At 39.4% G+C, this 23,666-nt stretch overlaps 1 protein-coding gene across 3 annotated transcripts in view; it reads left to right on the top strand.

The window, feature by feature from the left end:
• Window positions 1-23,666, top strand: part of GRM5 (glutamate metabotropic receptor 5) — a 302,516-nt gene that overhangs the window by 208,100 nt on the left and 70,750 nt on the right. For all 3 annotated transcript variants that reach the window (XM_060771130.2, XM_067466512.1, XM_060771131.2), the window contains exon 4: window positions 22,656-22,891. In XM_060771130.2, the coding sequence (XP_060627113.2) occupies window positions 22,656-22,891 (236 nt within the window). The remainder of the gene's footprint in view (window positions 1-22,655; window positions 22,892-23,666) is intronic.

Below are 23,666 nucleotides of genomic sequence, written 5' to 3'. Positions count from 1 at the left end.
AACCTACAACATCCAACCAGGAGATGCTCACAATTGTTCTTTCAGCTCTCTTTTTCCTTTCTGTATATTGAGGTGAAAAGAAGAACTGGAGAGAAATATGTTTAATCTTCTACAGTTCCTTGAATCAAAGTTGGATTTGGTTTTGCCAGCAGTGATAGCCTAGCAACCTGTTTTCTCTTTTGTGTACATTTTGTTTTGTTTTGCAAGACATTTTAGTCAGAATAGCAAAAATACAAGAGTTAAGAAGAATGACAGCCCTGGGTCTTGCATACTCCATTATTGCCAGTGAGGATGTATAAAGATGTTGTGGGTTTTGCCACACTTAATGGCACAGGACATTGAAGAATCTAAGAGATGTAATCATCTATTCATTCTCTTTCCAGCTTTCAAAGATGTAATCAGCCCTTTTCTCTTCTCTTCTTTTCTCTCTCCCATCCTTGAAAGAGCTGAGCTGTGTTAAGTTGCTCTCAACTCCTACTGAAATCCTCAAAATAGAGCTTAATTTAGACTTTTTCCCTTGTCCAATCTCAAGTGCAGAATATAATACACACTTGTACGATTCTCGCCTCTCAACAACATTAAGTAGGTTGGACCTGGAAAAGAATTGCAGGATTGCATCTTCAGCTCGAAACTTGCTAAACCATAGTTAAGCAGTTGGGAGCAAGTGGTGGCACTCAGCCTCACAGTTTTGAAGCCAGAAGTGGCATGAGTAGCCACAATGAGTTGCTTTCCTTTTGTAACTAGAGCATAACTATTACATGTCAAAGGGAGCATAACAAGTAGGGACAAGGTTATCTTCTTGGTAGAATGAGTAATGTTATCTAGTCTGAAGTTATGCTTTAAGGGAATTTGAGTCATCTTTAGCAATTCTATATCCCCCACCCTCCAAGTAATGAAAACTAAGAAAAGCTGCCCTTTTCTGCATATAGGAAGCCTCACATTTGGAATTTCAACTTGAGTCGTACCAGGACAACTTAACTAGCAACCATACACACTCTAGTTCAGATTTTACATTGGGGGGGATAGAATATAACTTCATATTCATTGAGTTGTGTGATAGTTTCACTAGTGAATTGCAAAGTTGTGCAATTGTGCAATCAAATTCAATGTGCATTGGACATCAGCTCTAGCAATCCATCGTCCACACAAGGGAGGGCACTAAACTATTCCGTTTTAGGGAGATGGACCCTTCAGTTTGAACCTGGAATCTCTTCCAACCAAGGTATGCATTCTGTTACTGATCAGTCAGCCTTTGCTTTTGTCTTCTGTCTGTCTATCTGTCTAGCTCAGGTATGGGCAAACCCAGGCCAGGGGAGCTGATGCGGCCCCTTGGGCTCTTTTCTCAGGCCCTCCTCTCTCACACCATCCTATCCTATCCTATCCTATCCTATCCTATCCTATCCTATCCTTCCTTCCTTCTCTCTCTCTTTCCTCCTTCACTCCCTCCCTTCCTAACTTACCTTCCTCTTTTGTTCTTCCTCCCTCAATCCTTCCTTCCCTTCCACCTTTTCATCCTTCCTTCCTTTCCTCTTTCCTCCCTCCTTCCCTCTCACTCTTTCTCCTTACTTCCTTATTTATTATTTATTTATTTCATACATTTATATCTCTTCCTATTTCGACCTCCACAGAGAGACTCAGGGTGGCTGACAACAAAAAACATAAATATACATCTTAGGTAAAAACAGTATAAAACATTATAAAAACATCATGAAAACAATAAAACATTAGAACAATTGCCAGAATTAAATTGTCGTCCTACACACAGTCTACTCGAGTCCCTCAGAATCAATTAAACCATAGCTCTACCATCATGTCGGTCCAGTCCACAAAGGCCTGATCCCACAGCCAGGATTTTATCTTTTCCCGGAAGGTCGGGAGGGGATCTGGTTTCACTTAGGAGGGAATTCCATAGCTGGGGGGCCACCACAGAGAAGACCCTATCTCTTGTCCTCACCAGCCGCGATTGTGATGGTGGGGAAGACAGTAAGCAGGGCCTCCCCAGACAATCTTAAGGTCCTAGGTGGTCCAAACGTATTTCTCTTCCCTTCTTCCTTCCTTCCCTTTTGGTCTTTCCTTCCTTCTCGCTTTCCTCCCTCCCTTACCTCCCTTCCCTTCCAACCTTCCTTCTCTTCTTTCCTCCATGCCTCTCTCACTCCCTCCTTCCCTTCCTTCCTTCATTCCTTCCTTCTCTTTTTCCTTCCACCTTTCCTCCTAGGGGATGTTTAGCTGGGAGAAGAGAAGATAGAGAGGGAACATGAGAACTATGTTTCAGGATGTAAAATGGTGTCCCATTGAAGAAAAAGAAGGGGGGGATAACTTTCTGCTGCTCTAGAGACCAGGGCACAAGGGAGCAGTGGTTTCAATTGGCAGAGAAAGAGATTCAACTGAAAAGATTAGAAAGAAATTCCTGAGGGTAAGAGCTGTTGGAGAGTGGCATAGGCTACCTCAGAATGTGGTGGAGTCTCCTCTCAAAGCTTTTCTGCAAAGGTTGTCTATCAGGAGCGCTTTAATTGTACCGTCTTGGGGGTCTCTTCCAGCTCTAGGATTCTGGGATTATATATCAGGAGTAAGCAATATGGGGTCTAATAGATATACTTTTTTCTCCCATCCACCATCTCATTTTGACCAAGACCAACCCTTTTGAGATCCAAACTTTTCCTGACTTTTCTTCATGTTCTGTCTCTGAAAGAGAAGAGGAAGGGAAGGAAAGGGCAGGGCTTGGGCAGGGCTTGGGGAGAACCTCCTGGCCCGCCCACCCCACTCTTGTCCTCCATGAAGTCCCCAAGTTAGAAAGTTTGCCTATGCCTGGTGTAGCCCTATTTGGGAAAATGTGGATTATAAATCAAAGAAATAAAATAAGCATCCCTCAATTAAAACATTAGCTATCCATTAGCTATCTTCTGCTCTCATATTTATTTGGTGAGTTTTGAAACCAGTAACTCATCAGAGTTTATTGGTTGGTGTGTACTCTATTTTGAAAAGTCTAATATATATATATTTAAAATAACAATGCATTAAAGCAATGGGTGAGCTATGTGTTTTTGCAAATGGGAGCTGAGTAATTCAACACCCATTAAGAAAGCATGCTGCCTTGAGAAGAAGAAAGAAAAGATGGCCTTGGCACTCCTTTCAATGCTAAAGCAAGACATGTACGGCATATTATTCTCCTGCTATTGAATGGAGTCTGGATATGAGATAATTAGTAATTAAGCGTAGTACCTCATGATGAAGTCTGCTGTTTCCATTTTTCCTGATGTTGTACAAGTAATATTACCCTGGATTTTTGTTGTTACTGTTATTATATTTCTGATTAAATCAAATAATATGCAAGTGCAATTTGCTGCCTGAAAAGAAGGTGAACTGATAACCTCTCATTGTGCTTTATCAAACACTGACAAGGGGAAAACAGCTACTGCATCAAAACAAAACAAAAAAAGTATTGTTCACATTGTCAGGGAAAACCAAAACTCGGGTTTCATAACATCGATTTTCCATTCTTTCTGACATCTTTCTGACTGCTAATAGCAGATCCTTTATTTCCATGATCTGATTTGGGAGCGAAAGTGATAGGAAAATAGTATTACAGAAGAAAGTTATGTTGCATTACTGAACTGAAACAGAACCATCCATCTTGGAGTTGTCAGCCACATCTCAGAGCATCATTAGCCATACAATAATAGCTATGAATCATTTTTATTCCCTTCAAAATAATCTGGTTTTGAAAGATATTTCTGCACAGGAACCCCCCCCCCCCCAAAAAAAAATCCCATAAGCTTTTTTCTGGCCTGAATCTTATTAGTCCCAGATAGAATAGACCTATTGAAATAATGGCATTTGCTTATATATGAACTCAACATTCAGCAGTTGAGTCAATGTCTCTGCTGTTGTTGGAAATAGACAATAACCTTCCTTCGAATTAAAGAGTTGAAAAAGACCTCATGGGCCATCCAGTCCAACCCCATTCTGTCAAGAAGCAGGAAAATTGCATTCAAATTACTCCCAACAGATGGCCATCCAGCATCTGTTTAAAAGCCTCCAAAGAAGGAGCCTCCACCACGCTCTGGGGCAAAGAGTTCCACTGCTGAACAGCTCTCACAGTCAGGAAGTTCTTCCTCATGTTTAGGTGGAATCTCTTTTCCTGAAGTTTTGAAGCCATTGTTTCACTTACTAGATTCCAGGGCAGCAGAAAACAAGCATGCTTCCTCTTCCCTATGACTTCCCTTCACATATTTATACATGGCCCTCATCATGTCTCCACTAAGTCTTCTCTTCTGCAGGCTAAACATGCCCAGCTTTTTAAGCCGCTCCTCATAGTGCTTGTTCTTCAGATCCATGATAATTTTGGTTGACCTCCTCTGGGCACATTCCAGCTTATCAACATCTCCCTTCAATTGTGGTGTCCAGAATTTGAAACACTATTCCAGGTGTGGTCTCACCAAGTCAGAATAGAGGGATAGCATGACTTCCCTGGACCTAGACACTAGAATCCTATTTATGTAGCGCAAAATTCCATTGGCTTTTTAAGCTGCCACATGACATTGTTGGCTCATGTTTAACTTGTTGTCCACAAAGACTCCAAAATCTTTCTCACACATACTGCATTTGTCCCTGTTGAACTTCCTTCCTTCCTTCCTTCTTTCCTTCCCACCCCCTCCCTCCCTCCCTCCCTCCCATTGTTATTCCAGACATATTCCCTTCTATTGCAGATCAGAGCTATATTTGAGGTTTTTAGTACCTTGGATAGCTCTTTTACAGGTTGGACTAAAACCCAGAACATATTCACCACCCTATTGACATGGAAGCCAGAAGCTGTCCTACAACCTGAAATAACCCAATTGTATGTACATTTTATTGTGTACACAGAAAATACCAATATCCTAGAGTTTGGCTCCCCATGTGTACTGCTATTAAGTGAACTGAGGAGTATAATGATGATTCTTTTTTACATAAATTCATTGCAAACACCTGAGTCTGGAAAGGTTATATATTTGGACTCTAGTTCCCAGACTTTTGGAAAGTATGCCTACGGTTACTTTTGTTTCTGATCGGAAGAACAAAACCTATGTGCACAAGGTGGCCTGAATCCTATGAGTTAGCATAAATTACAAAAGACCCATGAAGTCAATATCTATATAAATCCTATTGAGTCAATGGGTCTAGTGTAGTTGGGACTAATAACAGGACATAAAAGAAAACAGCCCCTTCTAAAAAGTGATGGGCAAGCATGTTGATTTCCTTTAAGTTGTTAAGATGTACACGGAGGCTGGAAACATGATTGCTTTGTGAATATTTTGCATTCTTTTAAACTTCCAGAAAACAAGGGTGATCATGTTTAAACTTGTTAGGAGCAAGGAAGTAAATTTACAGTTTATTTAACAAGGAAGGATCTTTTTATTTCCTGTTCACAAATTTGTCATTTTCAGTGAAGTTTTAACACATTACCTCTGTGGACATCTTTGATGATTTACATATTTGTGGGGAAATTGACTTTTATGTTGTTTTATTGCCGTTGTAAACATGGTCATCATAGAAGCATAAAATTATAGAGTTGGAAGAGACCTCACGGGCCATTCAGCCCAACCTCCTCCCTTACAGGATTACTCAAAGAAGGAGACTCCAGCACACAGAAGGGAACATATGCAATTTTGAACAGCTCTTGCCACCAGAAATGTCTTCCTAAAGTTTAGGTGAATCTCTTTTTCTATAATTTGAATCTGTCACCCAAAGTTCTAGCCCTTGGTTTTAGTCTCAGGTTTAGATAGATAGATAGATAGATAGATAGATAGATAGATAGATAGACAGACAGAGCAACACAAGATTGAATCTACATAACATCTCTTCTAATTTCTTGTCAGTTGATCCATTGGCTAGATCTGCCAGACTTAGAATAGGTTCACTGAAATCAATAGAACAATACTCTTAAAACCCAATGACCTAGATTGTCAGATGACAGAGCTTCATTTTCATTGCTGTGTCTGTTGACTTCTGGTTGTGTGCCTTCAAATAATTTCTGGCTTCTGGCGGTCCTAAGGCAACCCTATGAATAGGGCTTCTTAGCAGAATTTCTTCATAGAGAGTTTACCATTGCCTTCCTCTAAGGCTGATGCCCCATCTACACTGCCATATCATGTAGTTTCTTGAATTGGATTATACGAGTCTACACCGCCATATCATGCAGTCCAGTGCACTTGAACTGCATTCTGAAACCGCATTGTATGGCAGTGTAGATGGGGCCTCCTAGTGTGTGACTTGCCCAAGCATGCTCAAGCAGGAATTTGAATGGCGATATTTCAGAGTCCTAGTCTAACACTGGCAATGAAGATCCGCATAGTAAAAGCAATGATATTCCTTGTAGTAACCTACAGATGTGAGAACTGGACCATAGGGAAAGCTGAGCAAAGGAAGATAGATGTTTTTGGACCATGAGAAGATCCAACCAGTCCATACTTCAGGAAATAAAGCCCGACTGTTCATTGGAGGGAAGGATATTAGAGGCAAAGATGAAGTATTTTGGCCACATCATGAGAAGACAGGAAAGCTTAGAGAAGACCATTATGCTGGGGAAAATGGGAGGAAAAAGGAAGAGGGGCCGACCAAGGACAAGATGGATGGATGGTATTCTTGAAGTGACTGGCTTGGCCTTGAAGGAGCAACAGGGAGCTCTGGCGTGGGCTGGTCCATGAGGTCACAAAGAGTGAGAAGCGACTGAACGAATGAACACTATACCATGCTGGCTATTTTTATGCCCTTCCTTCTCTTTGATGTTTTGAAGATGCAATTCCCTAAAAAGCAACACACAACAATAACATATATCAAGAATAATTTTGTTGTCTTCTTGGCAAGATTTGTTCATAGCAGACTTGCCTTTGATTTTCTCTAAAGAGGAATTGATCAGGATCACCCCATGGGCTTCATTGGCTAAGCCAGGATAGTTAAAATAAGAAGTCAATATAGCTCATTGATGGTGGGAGCCTGCGATCTAACAGCCAACCTTTATGAATCCTCTATTTTGAAATCCTTACTTCTGACGAGCAACTTTGATCCCCCTGCTCTTCTTTCTAACTTCTCCCTAACTAGATTTGGATTGGACAGTCCTTCAAGTCAAGTAGCAATGGAAATTGACCCTCCAGTTGTTGTTTAACAGTACCTTCCTGCTTTTCTCACTATCAGCTGTGCTGGCCACATGAGTCCCATCCCCAAAACAAATGGCTGATTAAGATTAAAGGGAGTCCCCTGTACCAGAGGACACATCACATGGTCACCTTCTTTCATGTCTCCTGTACTTTAGCACCTGAACCATCTATTTTGTTGAAACAGGAAGATAAATTGTTTAGGCAAGGTTTTCGCTTATCAGATCCATCTTGGCAACCCATTTTTTCCCTGTAGGTTCTTACCAAATTGAATTTTAACAGGCTTGTTGTCAGACTGAATTTGATTCAAATGCTCAAAGCAAAGTCAACACTGCACTTCTCTGTACGAGAGAGAAAGATTTACTCAGGTACTCAATCAAGTGGGATGTTGCAGAGATACCTTCTTATAGGAATTATTCTGTTTTAGGTTCTAACAATGCCTTCTTCCATAATACACAATTCCATCCTAATCTCCACCCCATTTTTAGTATTTCTTTTGTTTCCTCTGATTTTCAACCCTTCACCCATGTCCCCAAGGCTAGTTCGAATCTTTAATGCGCTGTTTGAGGATTTCCAGTTTTTGTCTCCTTAAATCTGATCTTTGAAAGGGATGTTGTTGTAATCCTGTAAAGCTTGGGCTTGTTTCAAATGTGTCTCTCTTTTTTTGTCACTGGTCTTATTATGGCTCAAGTCCTGTAGACAGACACTACCTGACTTTGATATCTTTTATGAAGGTTGCAAATGTATAACCTCAAGTTATACAGTTGTGACTGTTATGCTTTCATGAACCCTACATAGCCCCAAATTTAGAGTCTATGGAAGAACCTTCAAAATTCCCCAGTTCATAATTACTGCACAGCAGTAGCTGTCATTGACTGGAATCAGTTCCTCTATTGGTCAGGAAGCAAATGGCTAATAGTCAATAGCCCCCAACCTTGTGCAAATGATGGTTTGAGAGTGATTGCAACAAGAATTCTGTCTGTCTTTTGCACCAGAAATCACTCATGGGAAGTGTGGACACATGTAGTCACTCAGCTGTTTCTCAATCGGTGGAGAAACAGAACCCCATTGATTGCAGTGGCTGCTCCCCAGTAAGAGGGGATTGGTGAGCTGAGTTAGAATTTACTGCATAACCCAATAACTACAATCTATGTGTCATTCATAGAATTCATAGAATTATAGTGTTGCAAGAGATCAAAGTCCAACCCTCTCCTGTGCAGGAAAATACAATCAAGGCACTCCCAACAGATGGTCATCCAGCCTCTTTTTCAAAACCTCCATAGAAAAGACTTCACCATACTCACAGGCAGAATATTCCACCATTGAACTGCTCTTGCTCTTAGGAAGTTCTTATTATTATTTAAGTGGAACCACTTTCATGTAGCTTTACCTTTAGCAGCAGAAAACAAGCTTTTCCCCTTCTCAACGTGGCATCCTTTTAGATATCTAAACATGATCATCATGTCCCCTCTCGGCCTTCTTTTTTTCAAGGTAAACACACCCAGCTCCCTCAGTAATTTCTCATAGGGCTAGGCTTCCAGACCTTTTATCATTTTGCTTGCCTTTCTCTGGACACATTCTAGCTTGTCAATATCCTTCTTTAATGTGGTGCTCAGAATTGGACACAGAATTATTCTAGGTAAGGTCTGCTCAGAGCAGAATAGAATGGGACAATTACATGCTTTCAAGACATTGTCCTAGCTGCTTTCAAGAAAGATCTAAAAACTTGGCTCTTCCAATGTGCCTTCAGAAAGTGACCACTCAACCCATTTGGTTGCTTCCATCTACAGTTGCCCTCAGACTAAAGAACCTTCCCCAGCCCTCTATAAAGGCCAAATTTGCTTCTCTATTTCGGGCTCCTCTTTTATAAATGCAGTTTTACCCCTATCTTGCCCAGGGTTTTAACTTTTTAAGATTTTACCTCATACATCTGGCCCACCATCTGTGCTTGATTTTATTATGTTATTTTATATTAATTATTTTATTTGTTATTTTATATATTTTGTTATGATTTATTTTCCTGTCTTTGTCTTGTATTATTTTGGGCTTGGCCTCATGTTAGCCACCCCGAGTCCCCTTTCGGGAGATGGTGGTGGGTTATAAATAAAGATTATTATTATTATTATTATTATTATTATTATTATTGCTTGATATAATCACTATACTTCTATTGATAACAATAATAATTTGCCTCAGTAGTTATGTATGGTATTGACTTTTATCCAGAAAGGAATGATGCCCTTCTCTGAGTAGATTTGCAAATGGGGAGAACCTTATCCATTCTGGGAAGCAGGTTTTAGTCCCCACAACCCATCCAAAACCCAGACTTACCCAGGGAGGGTAGCTACATGCCATCCCTATCACTATTAGATGGCTTTCAACCACCCCAAAGCCCCCCCTCCAAAAAAAGCCCTTAAAATAAAAAATAAAAAAAACCTTATCCCAATGCCATTCCCTTTTTCTTGGCATCAGGAGGATGAGAGGAGGATGATAATGGCAGCCAGGTGAGTTTTTTTTTTACTTTTAGGGGCTTCTTTTTGGAGTTTTTGGAGGAGGAAGCCCTAACAATTAAGATGCTGTGGATTGGGCCCAGGGATCACGTGACAGAGTCCCCGGGCCCAATCCACTCAGTTCCCACACCTGATAAGACCTGGATCTTACCTAAGATTTGGGTCTTGACAAGTATTTAATTAATTAGGAACCCTGCTTTGTTCCAAGTTAATTCGATTTTACCAGAAATGTTGTTTGAATGCCTCCAATAAAACCATGACATGTCCTGAGACATGGGTGTGTCTGGATGGGCTCATAGTGATCTTTTGAAGGGAAACATCAAGGAGCCACTACTGCTTTTTTTCCTGCCCGTGGGCCAATGCTTCTTTTAGGCTCCCTTGAGATGGACTAAACTATTGCCTTTTGCCACTCCACTCAAAAAAGGGGATGCCACCTTTTTTTGAGACAATGAAAGCAGGTTTTTTGACATGTGAATAAGGCAACCCGGGTTTCGGGAGTTGATTTTTTGTGTTTCACTTTAAGATTATGCATGACTGTATAGTCCTATACATAAAAACATATGCAGGAGGCATGGGCAAACTTCAGCCCTCTAGATGTTTTGGACCTCAATTCCCAGAAATCCCAACCAGCTTACCAGCTGCTATATATTGTGGGACTTGAAGTCCAAAACACTTGGAGTGCTGAAGTTTACTCATGCCTGATATACAGTAATTTCTTTTCAAACATCATAAGGCAAGCTTTCCCTACCTTTTTAACCTCAAGGAACTCTTGAAATAATTTTCAGGCCTCAAGGAATTCTTGCTTTAAAATTGTTATATCTACAACTCACAAATGTTTGGGTTTTTTTAAAATTTGTGATCTCTTGGGCAACCGCAGGCAAACTTGCATGGAACCCAAAGGCTGCAAGGAAACCTGGCTGAGAAATGCTACTGTAATGAGAATCAGGATTGATTTACTATTTTAAAGCAACTTTCTAGATTTGCCTCTTTGTGCAACCCCAGGGTTTCATCATGCATAACAAGCTGTTAAATTGCAAGGGTGATGTATGCTGTTAATACCATTTCCCACAGCTCCTACTGCTTCCAGCATTTTAAAATGAAAATCTTTACTGCTGAAGCCACCACAAAAAAAGAGATTCCTTGTTTTGGTTAAATGGCATTTCAATTCATGTCCTAATCCTACTCTAATTCAGAACTGTCTCTAAGATCTCTTTATTACAGTAAATATATAGGAATATATTGCCTGCAGTCACAAAGCTTATTGGTAAGAACTATGTTGGGCTATCTAATGGAAAATCATTCCACAGTTGGCAGCTGTTGTATATCTTTGAGCCCACAGAAAACCAATTAAATGTGAGATATTTCCCCTCCCTCCTCCCTGCCAGATATAATGCAAAGAAACCATCCCATCAATCAAGCAGATATAAAATTAATCAGTGTTTGAAAAAGAGCATCAAAGTACAGTTGTAAATGTGTTGTGGGGAAATTGGGAAATTGCGTATTCCTGGATATATGAATTATCTGCAGCATTTGTGTTTGGCAACCATTTAGGGAGAAAGCTATGGAATGTGAGAAGCAAAAAATTAGGGTCTCACTGGTCCTGGATCAGAAAACTAGGCATATAGAGCGTCCAAGGACGTAGTTTAGACCAGAAGTGTCAAACTTGTGGCTCTCCAGATATTTAGGCCTCTAACCCACAAAACTAGCATAGCTAGTTAGCTACTTTTGCAATCCCATCTTCCAGGAAGGTGATGAAAGAGTGACAATTCATCCAGTACAAAACATGCCCAAACTTGAATTGAATCAACAACTGATTGAAAGGTAAATGCATTCAAATGTGCAAACATCTCAGAATACCAGCTGATCTTCTGTCAAGTCAGAGGACTGGCAATGCAATGATTTCATATGGGACTAAGAGTAGATTCCAACACAAGTTTATGGGTTATAAACAGGTTTCGGGTCAAGTAAAAAACAAAGATTGTACTGCTAACTAATGAATGAAGTCGTTAACCTTCATGACTTTAGCAAAATATTTTCATGGGCAATGAATTGGGAAAGGTCTAGGGAATGAAATAACATGCCACTTGCACTTCAAGGGAAGAGATAATGGCCCAGTTTCCTGAAATTGAATGTGAAACCTTCCAGAAAAGTGTCATTTATCATGTATGTATGTATGTATGTATGTATGTATGTATGTATGTATTTCAAAAACAGATTTGAGCCCATCCTGAAGGTTGGATTTGGTCCATTGGCCTAAGGCTACTGGTTGGTAGTGGTTCCCCGAGACTGCAAAATATTTACTTATTTTCTCTGCAGATGCAAGCACAGTTGGGTTCAAAATATTTGTGGTCCTGTGACCAAATCCCAGACTATAACAAGGGCCAACTGTAAATGAATTCAGCACTTTTTGGATGGTGCTTTATTACAGAGCCCTTCCCTAAGATTGAGGCCACTAAAATAGCTCGAGTTATACATTATAAAATGACACTCATCTGGAAGATTTCACATTCAATTTCAGGAAACTGGACAATTATATCTTCCCTTGGAGTGAAAGTGACATGTTATTTCATTCTCAAAACCTTCCCCAATTCATTGGCCAAAAAAATCTTCTGCTAAAGTCATGGAGGTTAACGACTTCATTCATTAGCTAGCAGTACAATCTTCTTTTTACTTGACCCAAAAGCTGTTTATAACCCACAAACTTGTGTTGGAAACTATTCTTAGTAAATGGGCCTAAATGCACATTAGAAAAGCAAGTATAACCCAACCCAGATGTTTTTGAAGTCTATTTGCAATTCTGGACTTATTTTTACACCAACATTGCCAGTGGTTCTCAAAAAAAAAAACCACAGCATTTTTTGTATAGGAAACAGCATAAACAAGTAAAAATATTATTTCCTCTTCAGAAAATGCAGTTTCCTGTGCAGAGTAACCATGTATGAGTTTTGCACTGAACTTCTATGATTCTCATAAGTCCAGGATTTTTGTCCTCAGGATTTCTTGGCACTAACAAAATATGCTTTTTGACTATATATATATATATATATATATATATATATATATTCAAATATTATTTATATCCCTAGTTGCTAGAAGCAAGTGTTTAAGCTCAAATATTCTGGTATGCTTTGAAATTTTTGGGGCTATCTTGCAACATGGTTTAAGCGATATAATTAGAACTCATGTTGGGTCATTAATGACCATAAATATTGAACAAGATTGCATCATTAACACAGTATAATCCCCTTATCCATTTGGAGTATATTTCTGAATGCACTGCAGAAACAGGAAACTATGGATAATAATGAATCCTACCAAAATGAATAACTTCTACTAGAAGTAACCATAGTGTTGTGCTGGAGGAACTGTAAAATTCCGTCATTCTTTGATGACAGAATTGTCTCGAGGACCTAGAAAATTGCTAAAAGTGGCATATTTTGATGGATACAAATAGATGAAGCCATGGTTACTGGTCCTATAGGTATGGGAGTCATCCTGTAAGACATTTTTAAAAACACAATAAGCAATGTGATTAAACCCACAAAGTTAAATCAGTTTAAAATGCAGCTAAAAAGATCAAAGCACACCCTATTAAAAAACTAAAGGCCTATTTATTTATTTTATTTATTTATTTAGTACACTTTTATACCGCTAATATCTCAGCCTAAAACGGCGACTCATTGCGGTTTACAACATTTCATTGCGGTTTACAACATTCTTCAGGCCTATCTGAAGAAGACATTCTTTGCCACTTGTGGAAAGGGAGTAGAGAAGGAAGAGAGTTCCCCCGACTGGGGACAGCCCTTGAAAAGGGTCAAGAGACAGCCCTTCTCAAAATCCTAAATTTCTGTCAGTCTTATATTGGAAGATAGATAGAATATTTCAGATAGTCTGAGTCCAAACTATTTAGAGCTTTGTAGATCATCACCAGGACTTTGTCTAAAATTGACAGTAGACACTGACCTAGATATATCAAACATCTAAACTCTTCTAAGATAGCTTCTTATGACTCTTCCTCTTAAAATAGAAAACCTAAGTTATACTGAGTTAGAGCACACACATGAGCTGAAGCCACAGCCTTGAATTTACAACATCTGATGTTGATAACACAGTGACTTAGAAGTCTCCCATTCATAGAGTCACTATCAGTTTAACTTGATAGCAATTGAGTACAAAACAAATACTCACATGCACAGTTACACATTCTTTGTTCTGCACAGTTGCATGGCAACACTGAACAACTGAACTGAGATAGCAAGTTTGGAACCTAATGCTCATTTATGCACAATACATGCTGCACCACTTCTGCAAAACAGTGTAAAAAAGTTCAAAACACACACTATTAAAAGACTAAAGGCCTATCTAAAGAATAAGTAGCATTGGACAAAAATGTTCAACTCTTTCCATAAGGGAATTTAGAATTATAGAATTATGGAGTTGGAAGAGACCCTATTTCAACTCTCTGCCGCCCCTGACAGTTGGACATCCAACCGATGATGATGATGATGATGATGATTATGTTTATTATGTTTATTTATATCCTTTTTCATTCCACAAGGACAATTTTCAAATATACAAATACCCAAACAGATGGAAGGACAGCAAGAAGGGGGTAATTCTGATTTCCCTGGGAAGAAAGGAGTTCCAGAGTCAAGGGACAGCCACTGAGAAGGAAGGCCCACTCTCTTGTTCCCACCAACTGAGCTTGAGATGGGGGTGGGACTGAGAGAAGGGCCTCTCCTGAAGATCTCAGGGCCCTGGGCAGGTTTATACAAGGGAATGCAGTCAACCAAATAGCCTGGACCTGAGCTGTGTCTAAGGCTTTAAAAACATAACCAGCTCTTTGAATTGTGCCCAGAAACAAACTGGCAGCGAGTGGAGCTGCTGCAACAGGGAGGTTCTTTATAAACCTCTAGAAATGGAGACTCTAGCTCATAAGTACCAAGAATTCCAGCCATGAGGTGCTTTACCATGGAGTGCCTTCTCTTACATTATGATAGAGAACAGGTCCCCAATAGATTTATTTATTTTTATCAGAAATAAACATTGCCTTTTCAAATATGTGTTTAGAATCCTGCAGAGGTTTGGAACACAGATTGGCAGGTACTGTGTGAAATGGCAAAGCAGTGTATGGATAACAGAACAAATCTTCCCCTCGTTTGGATGCTTCTCTGTTCCAAATCCAACTCACTCCTCCATAAAATTAAAGGGACACCTGGGTTGGGTTATGCTTGCTTTTGTAATGCGCATTTAGACCCAACTATAGCTGTATTTAAATGCACTTCAGCAAAAAGCACTATTCCAGAGCCAAAAAGATTATATAATGCTAATTGCTGTGTTCTTTCTGGGCGGGTGGCAAAATGGAAGGTAAAACAAAGAACTAAAAGCCATGTGCTGGCTGTTATATTTATTTTAATATTCAGCATTGAAGCATTCAAACTGAACTCCCACCCAATTTTATAACAACGATAAAGAAACCTTATAATTCTATTTTTTTAGAGAAATTTTCTGTACACTTAGTTGTCATGGTTACTTGACAGAATCCTCTAAATGCAGTCACATATTAGCAACCGTGCTTGTAAATTAAATAGATAACTTTTACAACAGTGATCCGGAGAGGGAGAGAGGTGGCCTGTACAGCCCACATTCGATGTTGTTGGGAGCATTGGACTTCTGTGAAAGTGGAAAAACCATGAATAAAAATACTTTTACATGAGAAAACATCTCTCTAGGAATCTCTTGCAATTCTTGGAGAATCTTAACATTCCTACAGAAGTATTATCTCCAGATATCTCTAGCCTCTGTGGTATAAACATTCACAGATTTCAGTATTTATGGATTGCTGTGTTTTCTGCCGTCTCTGCTGTGGCCCTATATCCAACTGAATGGCATATGTTCAATCCAAGCATTTCTGTCAGGTTCTCCCATGGAATTTTGTGGTTGACTCCTTCCAGAATCTTGCTAGAGGAACAAGAAATGTCTAGAGAGAACACATTTTTAGCATTTCTACATTGTTCAGAACTATTTTATGGTCAACGTCTGGCTGAAGTTGAGCATAGAAGTATGCTGGAAGACCTAGGCATGCTTAGAAAAGTGTTTTAAAAATAGAGATACTATATTAATAGTTTTCCCACTTTTACACTTCCCCATGAAAATTGAGGGCCAACTCTTCATTGCTTTCCTTTTGACTATTCTCAATCTTTGGTCAACTAAATATATGTATATTTATTTACTGTATTTATACCCTGCCCTTCTCACCCCAAAGGGGACTCAGGTTTTAATATTCACATCTTCAAAAATGTTGATACATTGGCCTCAATTCAATATTCCCCAGCATAGTGTAAAGGTTTGCTCATGGAGATACAATAAATGAGCAGTACAAAAACCTCTTTGAGAATGGCAATGTTGTACAACATACATCAATGATCAGGTGACATTTCACAATAATTGAATCATAGAATCAAAGAGTTGGAAGAGACCTCATGGGCCATCCAGTCCAACCCCCTGCCAAGAAGCAGGAATATTGCATTCAAATCACCCCTGACAGATGGCCATCCAGCCTCTGTTTAAAAGCTTCCAAAGAAGGAGCCTCCACCACACTCCGGGGCAGAGAGTTCCACTGCTGAATGGCTCTCACAGTCAGGAAGTTCTTCCTCATGTTCAGATGGAATCTTCTCTCTTGTAGTTTGAAGCCATTGTTCCACATCCTAGTCTCCAAGGAAGCAGAAAACACAATTGCAGCACAACATACAGGATGCACAACCACAAAGCAAAACATAGGGCACACAACCATAATGCAGAATACATGATAAACAACCACAAAATAAATTATAGAATACACAGCCACAATGCAAAATATAGACTGCAACCAAAAAGTACAATATGGAACAACAATATGCAAAATAAGCCATTTGCAAAGACAAACATGACTACATCAGAAAGCAATGGTGACTTTTTGGACCAACGTGGGGAGCACAGTTTACATATGAATATGCTCTCAACTGAATTCCTGATACTCTTTACTTCTTTATTTAGAACATATGTGTGTGTGTGCCTGTGTGAATGTAGAATTAAATATTTTAAACAGAGTCTAGTAGAGTTTTGTTAGTCAATCAATTTTAAGGAAGCAGATATTTTATTTTTCAATGTCAGGTCACTGTGATAAACCTGTTCAGCTTCCTAAAATGAAAAAGAAGTTAGTCACTTCATACTGAGTCCGACAAGGCTTCTGTAAGATAAAGAGTCAACTTGGCAGAGTATCAGGCTAAATATTTTGAATCTGCTCAGCGTTTTTAGGCAGTTTCTATATTCGGTTCTCATGTCCTCTCCAAACAACTGGAAATGATTCTAGCCCTGGGGCAGATGAGTAAAGAGAGGGGTGGGGGGATCTGCCAAAGTTTGTTCTTGTTTGTAAATTTAAGAGCATTAGCTACTGCCTCCAGCTTTTATTGAATCTCATGGGTAAATTTTCAAAGTACTACGTATGTGGCATTTCTCATTGAGAATGGCAAAAGAACTTAAATGCTTACCTACCCTTTCCCCTACACCAATTTGTTCATTGATTTCTTGGATGTTTGTATGAATTTTGCTGAAGAGTATTATTGAGTTCAAACTCAAGGTTGTCAGGGTTAGAGCTTTCAATTCCCACAGTGATTAATTTGTCAGGTATTTTGAAGTGAAAGTTGCTCATAGTCACCCAGAACCTGACACCATAGATATTGCAGAGTCTAGAGTTGATCCCCCACAAATTGACTAAATGGCATTTACCATCCCTTGGATCCACTCAATCTGTATCTTACTAACTAAGAAAGGAGTGAAGGGAATCAGTTTTGGTTGATCTGGACAAGATGTTTGAATTTATACAACCCAACACATGTTGTTGTGGACCTTGCCCATTATAGGTCTATAATTGGCAAGGTTTGAGTTGGTTGGTTGAAGTCAATATATGGGAAATACTTCAATATGTCAGGGTTATTTTTAACATCTTACATTTTCATCTTCTTCCATTGCTGTCTAATATTAAAAAGGTTTCTATGATTTTTTTTTTAAAAAAAGAAGAATAATTTTAAAAACAGATCATTTATTTTCTAATCTAAAACAGTAGGATAGAAAAGTCCACAGTTTTTTGGAACAAAGGAGATGGAAAATTTGAGACATGGAAAAGCCCTGATTAACGCTTCCTACCTTGTTTCTGCTGCCCTTTTCATAATAAAAAAAATCTATTCTTTTTGTCTTGAAAACTTCTTCTCTTTGGTAGCTTAACTTTCAAAGATCCCTTGGATTCCATTGGGGATCCTGTTATTCCTGTCACTGACTTCTCTATTTTGTCTTTTCTTGTTATTTCTACTTCCCTGTACTACTAATTTTCCCTTGATGCTATAGAAAACCCACATTTTCATTGTATTTTCTTTTAAATAGTCAATAAAAGGCTGCAATTCTTCTTCAAATTTAGAAGAATCTGGTGATTTTATAAGCCTAGAGTAAGTGACCTATTTTGAAGAGGACCTCCCTGGACTCACGGATATGAGAGGATTACCTCACTATCACTAATATCTTTTATTTGGTCCAAGTCTTGGACATGTGTTGAGTGGGTAGCTTCAGATTTTCTTGGAAGAAATGGATTATTTGGAACCATTCTAATTTGGTTTCAGGCCAGTATACAGTACAAAACAATCTTGGTTTCTCTGACTAACAATTTACTCAATGGGAGTGTTACTCTATTAATAAGGGGAGTGCTACCCTATTAATAATCCTGGATCTTTCAGTAGTTTTTCATACTATTGATAATAATATTTTACTGTTCTGGTGGGTGGAAGTAGGAGGCAGTGTGTTACAATGCTTCCGATTACAAGGGCAATTCTAGAGAGTGACATTAAAGGGCTCCTGTTCCGCTTCCTAGCCATTGTGCTGTGAGATGCCGCAGGGTTTCCATCTTGTTTCCCACACTGTTAAATGTCCATATGAGACTGCTGGTGGAGGTCATGAGAGTTTTTGATTGTGAGTGCCATCAGTAGGCAGAGGACTTTCAGCTCTACTTCTCCATGCTATCCAAGTCAGGTGGAACTGTAAAGGTGCTGGAGCAATGCCTAAATGGTGTAACAAACTGGGTGACATCCAATAAATTGAAGCTAAATTGTAATAAGATGGGAGCTCTGTAGATTGATGGTGCTCAAGTCAAGAAACTAGATAGGTTACTTGGTTTCAGATGCCCTGGAAGGAACATATAGTACATCATCCCCCCCCCTCCCCAAATGTACATATTTTGTGAGATGACAGTCAGAATTCTGTTGGGGTCACACATCTGTGAAATTTTCCTTGTATTGTGTGCTTGTATTTTTTGGCTATTGCGCAACAGATGTATTAAGCTCATGGTTTCATAAGCAGAGTTCCAAAAATTTAACCATTCCACATGATCCTAACTTTTATAGTAACTGAAGTAGGACCATTGAAACTGCTGGATTTAATTACATGTTGATTCACCATTCACTGATTTATTGTGTGACTCTAACTCTAGCTGGAACTAATTGATAGGATTCTAGCTATGCAGTTGTACATTTTTGGATGGCATCTATTTGTCAGTACCTTTAATATACCCCTTGAATCACTGGGATTGTAAAAGGAACCACTGTGCACAATGGAGAAAAATAAGCAGACATACAGGAAGATGCATGGTAACACAAGGCTGACATTCTGTAGAAGTGTATGGTTATGTAACCCAACCACAAATTACATGGGTGCAGATTGACATTACACATTGACAATGTAAAATCTTGATTTCTAACTCTCAGACTCCCTCGAATCCTCACCTCTATCACTTTTTTGGTCCATCTCTGTGTCTCTCCCCTGTTTCATCTAAAACCTTCATTCTCAATCCTCCTCAATGGGAGGAAACATTTGGTAAATCCTCATTTGCTGGTATAATTGTTGCTGATGGCATTTGGCTTTGGTGTAGTTCTCTTTTCAGTGCTGTCTTGTTGTTCAGTTTTGATCTATGGTTGTTAGCCATCGTAAGGCAGGTTTCATCTTATCAATCAGTCAGTCAGGATATGATTCAGACCAATAATTGCATTACATTTGAGCTGTCTCAGAATTCACATCCAGTTTTATTGGAGAGTGTCCTCAAGTACAAAAGAGTCCTACAGAGGTCTGTACAGCTAGAAAGGTCACTCCACAGCATGAAAATATCACTCTATGATCCATCTCTTAGCAGAGCTTGATTTCACTCTTAATGATCCTCATTCTGTCATATGTGTTGTTCTGTTGACACACTGTTTTTTGTACTACAGTAATATCCAGAGGAAACGGTGGATACAACAGGATTGATCTGATCAATAGTCATCTTCATCATGACCGTCATTTATCAGCTCCATCCTCATGATCATCTTCATCCCCATGGTCATCCTAGTCATCCGTTCCTCACATGCACATTGAATAAGGTAGTATTGTTCCAACCCTTCACATTCCATGGGGTTTCTGACCATGTTTTTCATCAGGTTGAGATGTATTCATGTTGTTGGGTAATCACTGTCCATTTCCCAATAATTAAGCAAAATAATGCAATTATTGTAATTTGGATTTTATTAAGCATTAGAGAAAATAATGTATGATATTTTTTGCTGTTAGTGCATGCCTTCAAGAGAGGTGGCACAGCATACAGGTTTTACTGTTGGACAGTGAGTTTAGAAATCAGGGTTCAAATCTCTACTCGGCCATGAACATCATATCAGTGATCCTAGGCTAGTCACATGCTAGTTTGTGAAGCTTCCCGAGACTTCCAAAACTTTAAATGTTTAAAATGTTTGCATTTTAAAATGCAAACGTTCCCTTGGAAGGCCAAAATCACCACAAAAATGAAGTCTTTTAAGTCAATTTATCTTCTTCTCACCATAAATAAACCAAAAATGATCAATTATGAGGTGAACTCCAAAACAAATGTGAAAAGGTCACAAAATCCTAATTAAAAGTTCCACATTATACTAAAGGAAAATGCCCCATTCCATCTGATATAGTAGTCAAAGCACAAAATAGCTACCATGAATGGCAGCATTTGTGTATCATCCCAAGGTAGCATTCAGTGCCCTGGGAATGCCTACACCTCAAAGGAGAAAGCTAGACCAGGTTGTGGCACAGTTGGTTGGGGGTTAGCTGCATTAAAATCACTACTGACCAAAAGTTCATGAGTTCGAAGCTAGCTCAGGTTGGAGTAAGCTCCTGACCATTTGTCTAGCTTGCTGTTGACCTTTGTAACCCGAAAGACAGTTGCATCTGTCAAGTAGGAAATTTGGGTACCGCTTATGTGGGAAGGCTAATTTATCTAATTTACAATGCCAAAAAACTATCCAGCAGCATGCAAAAGAATTTGGAAGTACTCAATTGGTGTCACAAATGGATGGTGAAGCAACAACACCCCCGGTGGTTGGAATTCAGAAAGCATACCCTTGCAAAGCTGAAAAGTTAAATAGCCTTTTTGTGTCTGTCTATATATGTTGTATGTCTATGGCATTGAATATATGCCATGTATATGTGCATTGAGATCCGCTCTGAGTCCCCTTCAGGGTGAGAAGGGCGGAATATAAATACTGTAAATAAATAAATAAATAGATCAAATTGTAAGCCTGATCTGTCCAAGGAAATGCAACCCCCTTCCAAATATAATGATCCCACTACTCCCCTGGATGTTGATTTATCTTTAACTGGCCTATATAATAGATTCAGGAAGAACAACTGAATCTTGTTGAAGTAATAACTTCTGCCACCCAAAATGTTTTGGTTGTCTTCTCTAAATAATGATTGTAACCTCAGTGGACATGGGAGACACCTGATGTTTCTTAGTGGTAGTTACATTTCAGGACCATAGACAGCTCTGAGCAGACATATTGTTCTTGACAGAGCTTAGAATATCAAATACCTCTCTTTGGCCAAATTACTCCTGTCAGGTTTTGGCCCCTTCCAGAAGTGACTCCTAAAAGAGTCCAAGGTAGAAATTTCAGCCTGGAAATGCCCTTCTTGAAAAGCCTATTTTAAAAGAACTCTGGCTCAAGGGGACGGGGTTGGTGTTGAATTTTGGATTTGTCATAGCACCTCCATATAATGATCTTTCTCATTGATATAATATAATGATCTTTCTCTCCCATCTGAACATGAGGAGGAACTTCCTGACTGTGAGAGCCGTTCAGCAGTGGAACTCTCTGCCCCGGAGTGTGGTGGAGGCTCCTTCTTTGGAAGCTTTTAAACAGAGGCTGGATGGCCATCTGTCAGGGGTGATTTGAATGCAATGTTCCTGCTTCTTGGCAGGGGGTTGGACTGGATGTCCCATGAGGTCTCTTCCAACTCTATGATTCTATGATTCTATGATTCTATGATTTGGTTGGTCAGCCATCCTTAGTTCAGAAAGGGGCCTGCTTTCTAGCATGGGGGTTAAGACTTTATCTCACAACTTGAAAAAGTTACCACTTCAGAGTACAAATTCCAGAATACTTCTAACCACTAAAGTATGCTGGGTGTTCTTTTGTCCAAAAGGAAAAACTCTGATACTTCTTGATAAGCAAGTGAGTTAGATAAACCTGACCCCCCCCCCCCCAAGATCATGCCATGTGTAACAGTGTATTCACACTATACAATTATAACAATTTCACACCATTTTAACTGCCATGGCTCCCTTCTATGGAATGTTAAGAGCTATACTTTAGTGAGTTACTCAGAACACCTTCTTAGAGACAGGCACTGCCCCCTTCCTCAAGTCCAGTGTAAGAGCTGCATAGCAGAGATTTCTCAACTCCAAACTTCAAATCCTAGGATTCTTGGCATGAAGCCATGAAAGCTCCACAAGTGTGTAGTGTACATAATGTAAAAAAAGAATTAAATCGGTTCTTAGCATATTCCTTGCTTGGTTGCCATGTTCTCACACTGAGACATCTTTTGCTATTCCTTAAGACATCTGCCAATAACTCCTTTGGATGATTATTAGTAGCCACATCTTCACTGTGAATATTCTCTTTTTATTTTATCTCCCCAGTGATGGCTGGGCAGACAGGTACGACGTGACAGACGGCTACCAGCGTGAAGCTGCTGGTGGAATTACAATCAAGCTCCAGTCTCCTGATGTCAAATGGTTTGATGATTATTACCTGCAGCTTCAACCAGATACCAATCACCGAAACCCATGGTTTCAGGAATTTTGGCAACATCGATTCCAGTGCCGACTACCAGGGTCCCCACAGGAGAATCCAAAATTCAATAGGACTTGCAGCAGTAAGCATCTTTATGTTCATATGCTTAAAATCAATTGTGTCCAGGCAGTTAATTGCTTGTGGGGCTATGGGGATTGGTGAATCAAATGGCAAGCTGTGGATACCATGGTTTAAAAAATGAGGATGATAACAGATAAATTGAAAAGACCGCCAAGAGGGGGCATGCAGGTTAAACATAATTTATATTTTATTATACTATTGTTTCTTTTTGACATCTTTGCTTTTGGGGGGAAAGAGATTATGGTGATTGTGATTTATTATATTTTATTTTCAGAGTGGCTAACATATGGCACAATTTGATGCCATTCAACAGTTTACCTAACATTCAAACACATAAAATCAATACATATAAAATCTATAATACCACACCCTGAGTCCTCTCGGGGAGATAGGGCAGAATACAAATAAAGTATTATTATTATTATTATTATTATTATTATTATTATTGGAGCCCTCGGTGGCACAATGGATTAAACTGCTGAGCTGCTGAACTTGCTGACTGAAAGGTCACAGGTTCGAATCTGGGGAATGGTGTGAACACCCGCTGTTAGCCCCAGCTTCTGCTAACCTAGTAGTATGAAAAAAACATGCAAATGTGAGTAGATCAATAGGTACTGCTCTGGCAGGAAGGTAACAGAGCGTCCATGCAGTCCTGCCGGCCACATGACCTTGTCTATGGACAATGCCGACTCTTCGGCTTAGAAATGGAGATGAGCTCCAAGCCCCAGTGACAGACACAACTGGACTTAGTGTCAGGGAAAAACCTTTACCTTTAC

This window comes from Anolis sagrei, chromosome 3 (genome assembly GCF_037176765.1).
Source record: "Anolis sagrei isolate rAnoSag1 chromosome 3, rAnoSag1.mat, whole genome shotgun sequence".
Classification (NCBI taxonomy): Eukaryota; Metazoa; Chordata; class Lepidosauria; order Squamata; family Dactyloidae; genus Anolis; species Anolis sagrei.
This window is presented reverse-complemented; position numbering and strand designations above follow the sequence as displayed.